The following is a 7,677-nucleotide window of genomic DNA, read 5'->3' as shown; positions in this document are numbered from 1 at the left end:
TTTTTTCACATCTTTCCAGATGTGCTTTTGTGAGAAAGATCTGCAGAAATATTGTTAACCAGAATGCCATACACTTCTGTATTAGAAAATGTGCTGTCTGTTAAAGAATTGGATTACAGTTTCTTCTGTGCTTCATGTATTTTGCCATTGACATCAGTGGGGCTAGGATTTCACTCAGTCTCCGTCATGCCATTTCTCGTGAGCACTACTAATAATCTAGTCTTAGCATTGTGAACATTCTAACTTGCAGGTGCAAACAGATTAACAGAAATTCAGAACAAATCTTATGAAAGGGGTAAAGTGTACAATAAATATTGTGAAATATCTTTTGTTTGTAGAGACTGGGTAGGTCAAAGATGGTATTTACACACCAACAGGAAAAACTAGAAGTGACACTTTGTGTGTGTACTTTTTAGTACTGAAATTTATCCAGTAGATTTTTATTCATATGTAATAACAGTGTGTGTCAACTGCACCACCAATACTAGTTATATAAGTAGTCAATGTGACACTGGTAAACCAGGTGCCAGTTCTTGCCAAGGTTGTAGGCATCAGCTGAGCACTGACAAATTCATAGTTGGAAACCAGACCAGATCCCCTGTATGTTAGTACTGATCAAGATAGGTGTTAAACTTGTAAGGAAGTGTTTAGTCTCTATAAAATGCTTGTAAATTGCTGCATGCATTAATCATACTTGTAAAGTCTGTATCCCATGCTATAATATATAAGTTTTGTTTTCTAACTGTAAAAATGTCTGCTCTGAACTTATGAACCCCAGCAGGAGGAGCGGTTCCCCCGCCCATCAAGGAAGACTATCAAGACTAAATGGGACATTGTGAAACATCATGATGCAAAGACTGGGTTAGTTGTCCTCTTACACCCATGAAGGTGCTACGTCCAGAAAAGCTATCCCATCAGCTTGAATTCTGGATGAAGGAAGTAAAGATACCTGACATAAATAATCTTCATCTCTTTGCTTTCTGGACTTTCACAGGGCTGGAGCTTGGAAACAAAAGCAGAGATCCCCAGGATCAACCTGCATCAGCCCTAAAAGACATTCAGTGCTGACGAATTACTACGTCAGTCACCTTTTGGAACAATAGGCTGTAAATCATTTGTATATATATGTTGCCTGATTTAACTTGTAAACTCACTCATTTCTTTTCCCTAGTTAATAAATCTTTAGTTAGTTTACTATAGAATTGGCTACAAGCAGTGTCTTTGGTGTGAGATCTAAGGTACAAATTGACCTGGGGTGAGTCCTTGTGTTTGGGAGCAACTTGAATATGTTGTGATCTTTGTGTAAGTGACCATTAATCACTAAATCCAGCTTACCTGGGTGGCAAGACAGACTGGAGTACCCAAGTGGACTATCTGTGACACCTTGGTAAGACTGATCTCACTTCAGGAATTCACATTTGTTACTGGGTTGGTGAAATCTAATTATAGAACATACCATCAGTTTGGGGTGTCTGTCCTGCTTTTTGACAGTCTACCCTGAGGTTGGCACTCAGTCATGAGCCACTCCAGGCAGTGTGACAGTCATGATACCCACAATGTAATCTGCTTTATACAGTTTTATTCTCTCTCAAAAATTAATATCTGCTGGATATATTAATTCCACACAACTTCATTTTCCATCCATCTTTTTAAACCTTTGGCACGTTCAGAAAAAGTATTACAATTATTTTACCCACTGTATTTGTAAGTTTGTCCACTGGATGAATGTTCTCCCTCGTTAGTTGTTAACCAATAAAATATTCATCATGTTTAATGGTGTACAGCACATGAAAGTTATCACTATTCTACTGGTGTTTTGGGGAGCAGGTTAATGAGAGGTTTCAAGTCAAATTGGACATATCAGCTTTATAAAACCATTGAAAGAGAATAAGAAATTTCTTACCTGATAATTTTCCTCTGTCAGCAGTTTCTCTCCTCATTCATTATTCATGGGAAGTAGCGAGCAGTGAATTTTCAAACTAGGGAGGGAAAGGATAAGCAGAGTTTAATTATTATAGTAGAATAATGGGCAGGAATGGAAGTTCCTCCCATATAGAGAGTAAAAGTGTTATAAACTAAGGAGTTATGTGGGCACCAACCTAATAGCATCTTCCTACCAAAGGATGCCATTGCAGAGGAATAGAAACTTACATTGCAAATCTTCCTCATATGAGGCTAATACACTTTTCTCCCACTGCCTCTAGGGCCTTCTGTGGATAGCTTCCCAGATGCCTAGCATGCCAATTGGTATAGGATTTTTCTCTCTTATCTGCAGCACCCTTGAGGTCCTAAGACCTTGGCATTTCAGATAGAACGAGATGAACATAATACATTTGGCATATGTGCACCATACATTTGAGATATATCTTTAGAGCTCTAGGAATGCCCATTTATGCCGCCACCTTCCAAGGATTAGAACAAAAATGATGAGAGAACTGTTTGCCAGGAATTGTGGAAAGAGGAGCTCACCTTGAACAGAAAGGTTTCTGGAGCTATAAGAATAACTTTTTCCATTTAACAAAGGCAGTGTGGTTCTTGTAGAAGCAGGGGAACTAATTCCGAAACTTGCTATTTGTGGGTAAAGGTGACTAGAAAGGCCAGCAACAGGATTGTCTAATTTGTCATTGTGATTAAACTCGGCATTCAATACTCAAGTGCAGGACCCAATATGTCTGTCTATGAAGTGCTGTTATGGCTGGTACCTATATTTATAAGGTGTTTGGTTGTAGGCCTCCAACCACATCTCCTGGAGAAAGTCATAGGTAACTGAGATCACCAGACCTTTGGTATTATAACATTTGTGTCACAATAGCAATCTAGAGGTCAGGGCATCATTGTGCTGGGCACTGCACAAACAAAAGAGGCAGTCCCGCCTCCAAAGAGCTGTTTTCCTTCACACCAGAAATGTAAATTCGACCAGATCAATGAACAAAATATCCTGGTTGAGTTCTGTCTGGATACCAAACTGTATAAGAGGTTATGGAGCATCCATGCTGAACTACCCTTCTATTCTGGTATGCAGACTGTTAACTGTAGGTGTTCCCAGTTAATGAAGGAATCCCGGCTTCAAGATGTCTGGTGTTTTCTTCATTTGTAACGTGTGGTTCTTAGCCACAGAGCAAGTTCAAAATGTGCCAGTGGAGGACTAGGAGGAGAACAACAACTCTCCCTTTTCCTCTTTTTTGTATCCTTTACATGAACTGTGTTGAAAGCTAGCAAATTCTTCTCTATTCAGGACATGATTTCCATCACCACGGAGCAGCTTTGACCTCTGGTTACTCCCTGTTTTTGGAAGGGATATAAAAACACTCAGGCCTCAGTCATAAGCTAACTTTTAACAGGAGGTAGGAGACTCTCTCTGTGAGTACATGGTTTCTTGTACCTTCTAGTGCTGCAACTGGTACTATTCACTGTCACAAACCGGATACTGGACCACACAGATAACTAGTTCAATCCCCTCTGTCCATGTTTGTGGGTTTTGCTTGTTTCCTGATAGAGGAGTCAAAATGCACTAAAAGGACGTGTACTGTGAGAGTTTGGAAATTTGTCTTCCAAGTATGTTTACTTTTATAGTGAGTATGTAAGGGTCTAGCGTGAAAGTTGGGTTGGCTTTCAATATGTTGTTGGTACTTACTTGTCCACAAAGGGGCATTTAGATGTTCCGAGAATGACATCTAATTTTGCATTGTGTCAAATGCATTTTTCTATGTCCTCAGAATAAATTTAAGCCATGCAGGGTATATGAATCTGATGCATAGCACCAGCAATCCTAGTCCTTGGAAAGAGTTGGCTATTGATGACCCCTTAGGAAATGATTAATGCAATGAAGTTTTGGATCTTTGCAAATCTTTACCGCTATGGTAAAATCACAGCCAGATCCATGTTTGTTTTGATCTCTGGGTGAACAATTCTTTGAATTGAAATCAAAAGCTCCTCTTGCTTTTGAAGAACTGGTAGCTATATATCTTTTCCAGCACCTGTTCATTCATGAATGGGTCTGTTTCTCCAGACAGGGTACTGATTGGTATGTCATCTGTGCATAATTATAGATGAAGAACATGCAACCTGTGCCTTGATGGGATTACCACCAGCCACTTAAAACACTAAGTGTAGAGGCTAGACCATAAGGAAGAGCCTTGTACTACTGGAGTTGTGAACTTTCATACACAACTGCTCTTTTTTGTCTGTGTCACGCTGAGGATTTTGTTGGTTTTGAGTAAAATTAATCTAGATTTCCTTGCTCCAGATTTTTCCCTCAACCAGAGTAATAGTCCCTTCGTGGACACCCTTGTGTGACACAGGGAGCCCCTCAAATGCCAACTGGCAGAGGGCACATCATACCATACCTCTCACATCGTACCATACCATGCCATGACACATTCATTGCCCCAACTCACTGTTGTCATTATTTGTAGCTAAGTTGTCATGTAAGATGTCATGTACAAATTGGTAATATGCTGGTATTAATATTATTGTGTGATTTATGTACTGGCAGTATATAAACAATTCCAGATGTGTGCAGGAAGTATGTTCCTAAAATATGTTTGGCCGGCAGTACCTAAGCCCAGCCTATCCTAGACACTCTTGCTAGGTTGACAGTGTCTCCAGTGTAAATCAAAAAGACCAAAGACCATGAAAAGGGTATTTACATGTAAGGTAAACAAACAAGATGAGCAAACGGGGGAAGATGACCACTTAATCTCGATGGGAGATGGAGCACGCACCTGCAGGAAAAATTCCATCCCCTTAAAACAGGGTCAATGAACTTTGGGAAGATATATGCAGAAGCAAAAAGCCATTTTGTTATCCATTACTGCAGTATTGCCATCCCCAAATGTTCAAAAACCATGAGTTAAACTCACCAAAAATCCTGAGATTATGTAAAAAATAATAGATTTGGTGTTTTTATTTGCCTTCTGTTTTTGAGCCTTTAGGTGCACTGGGTCACCTTTTAAAGCTTTTTCCACAGCCACGAGGTCTAAAAACTTATATTTTCTTTAAGAATGAAGGCTGAAATCATCACATCTCCACTTGATTCCAGGAGCTGGGGCTCTGAGCTTCATATCCTGGCAGTGGAAGGGTCAGCTGTCCAGGAACAGGCAGAGAATAATTTCCTCTCTGTAGAGCCTCAAATAGGGAACACTGCCTAGATGTAAGATAGGTGTTTGCAGGATAGTTCTGCCATATCTGGGGGGAGGGTGGGACGACAGAGTAGTCTTGCAGTGAGTGGCTGTAGTGGCAGATCGAGATGTTTGAAGCCACAATGCTGCTATTTACCTGATCATGGGGAAAAGACAGCGAGGTTGCCACTGCACAAAAACGAATAAATATAAAAGGTTTTAAGACAAAATGATCAGGAGAACCTGAACTGTCAAGCTTGTTGCACTGCTAGAGGCAGAAAATCTGGTGGCCTGGACTGAAGGGCAGAGCTTAGTCCTAGAGGCTCCTACAATAACACTGGACATCTTCCAAATTCCACAGGTGGGAGGTATTCGCCCATCAGCAATGAATGAGGAGAGAAGCTGTGCAATAGAATTCCCTCTCACAGTGTGGATTGTTACAGAAATAAAGGGTTAAAATGATTTAGAAACCAAACCAGTGTAATTAAGTAACATTTATTTTACATAGAACAATCTCCAAAGAATACATTTAAAAAACTGATTATTGCATTTATTTACTGATTTTATTTCTTTTCATATAAAAAAGACAGACGAGCACAATTTAAGTATTCAAATACATCAAGTAATTAAAAAAAACTACTGATCACTATTCAGATTGCCCCTTTGCCGCTTAAATTAAAAGGCTGTGAGTAGAAAAATTTATTTACCCCGAGGCAGTAGTGCATTTTTATTTAGGAGGAATAAATCATAAGATATATTTTTGTACAAGTAAATGTTATTGTAACTTTATAATTACCTATAAAATTTTATTTCAAATTGCACAGGAATTCACTTTACAATTGACAACTGCCAGACAATAGGCTTAGCATTTAACTAAATATTTGCCAAAAATATCCCTTAGAAACAAATTAGGATTTCTTTCAGAAAATACTTGAAAAGTCTAATAAGAACTATATTATGTAACTTGGATCATTTAAAAATATAATGTTTTCATAGGAAGAGGTTTATATATTTATGCCATTCAACTAAATTTTCTGCCTACTTTAAAAACCATGGTGCCTCCCTCCCCACAATAGCTGAGTGTCACTAAATAATTATACACTTTCCAATCAAAGTACCAACACCACAGTGAAATCTGGAAGTGTTTAAATTAATCTATTTTCTAATTTACTACTGCAGTATCAAATGATGAAAAAGGCACATAAGTATATTCTTCTGAACAGTTTGGTCTTTTTTTGACATCAAAAACAATGTCCAATGATAGCAACTTCAAACAAATGTTTAAAAGCAAAAATACTGAACAGACATTCCTATTCACTTGATGCAGAGTTCACAATATCTGCAATCATTTTCCATAGAATTTCTTGTTCAACAGGAATATGAGCAGGTTTACATTCACTTTAGCTTTATCAAACATGTTCATAACAGCTACACCTTCATACTGCATCTGAAGCAAATCCTGCAATTAAGAATAAAAATTAGTCTTGGCTTGGGTTCACACTTCATAATTCCCAATTTCAAAAATAAAACCAACAAGTCTGATACATTTATTTATAAGTTCCAAGCCTCAAACTCTAGATGCTTCACAGCTGAAGTGATATTTAATAAGTAATTTTTGACACACTTACTGTATTGTCAATACATATAAACTAAAGTTATCCCCCTCTACACACTCAATCTCAGCCTAAGATTAATATCTTACCCCAATAACATTGTTATTTCTAACCCATTATACCAGTTATTTGGTCTGCCCCTCCCCCGATCTGTGCTCCCTTGGGGACTGAAGCAGAGCAGGGCTAGATGGTGCTCCCTCCCCCGCCCCCCTGGAGGCTGGCCCAGGCTCCTCTGTGCATCCCCAAACATTCCTCCACACCCCCTAGGAGGGCATGCCCCACAGTTTGGGGACCATTGCATTCTACTATATTGCCTCAATAGTTCATGAAAAATCAGAATGAGTAGATTTTGAGCTCAAATACAAGTCTATTTAGATTACAACAGAGCAAATTTAAACTTTACCTGGAAATGGAGATGCACTTTTTCCATCTGAACACCCAAGAATTTAGCTTTGATTTCAAAGTCACCCATTTCTTCACCAGGTGTGATGTCAAACATAACATTTTTAAACCTTAAAAAAAAACTGGATATATAATGTATGCCACACACTTATCACATGATCAAAAACACTAGAGAAAGCCACAAAAAACCCAAAGATTTGTACTATAAGCACCCGTATTTTCCTGCGCACACTATGCACTCCTGACAAATATGTAATCTGAAGCTAGAGATATTACTACTGCCCCTTTGTCCAACAATAACAGAATTTGGGGGGAATGAAGGGCAGTTTCTGCTTTGGAGCAGAAATCAGTGGTGCAGAGTCAGGTATTTCCTGAGGCTATGTTTACACTTGAAGTGCTTTACATTATGGTATAGGAAAACAAGCATAATATACCGCAGAGTGTGCCTAGTGTGGACTCGGCAACACTGGCAAAGCTATTTTGTACTGGTATAATAAAACCACCTTCCAGGAGTAGAACACACATACCAGTAAAAACACAGT

At 38.8% G+C, this 7,677-nt stretch overlaps 1 protein-coding gene across 1 annotated transcript in view; it reads right to left on the bottom strand.

Annotated features, from left to right (window-relative positions):
* Positions 1 to 5,599: 5,599 nt before the first annotated feature.
* IQGAP2 (IQ motif containing GTPase activating protein 2) overlaps positions 5,600 to 7,677 on the bottom strand; it is a 188,352-nt gene continuing 186,274 nt past the window's right edge. The window contains exons 35-36 of the mRNA XM_067568807.1: positions 7,137 to 7,245; positions 5,600 to 6,579 (exon numbers count right to left, since the gene is read on the bottom strand). Of these exons, the coding sequence (XP_067424908.1) occupies positions 6,466 to 6,579; positions 7,137 to 7,245 (223 nt within the window). The 3' untranslated portion in view covers positions 5,600 to 6,465. The remainder of the gene's footprint in view (positions 6,580 to 7,136; positions 7,246 to 7,677) is intronic.

Source organism: Emydura macquarii, unplaced genomic scaffold (genome assembly GCF_026122565.2).
Source record: "Emydura macquarii macquarii isolate MOO-44397 ecotype Brisbane River unplaced genomic scaffold, CSIRO-AGI_Emac_v2 contig_2897, whole genome shotgun sequence".
NCBI classification, from domain to species: Eukaryota; Metazoa; Chordata; order Testudines; family Chelidae; genus Emydura; species Emydura macquarii.
Note: the sequence above shows the minus strand (reverse complement) of the source record. Positions and strands in the feature narration are given on the sequence as shown.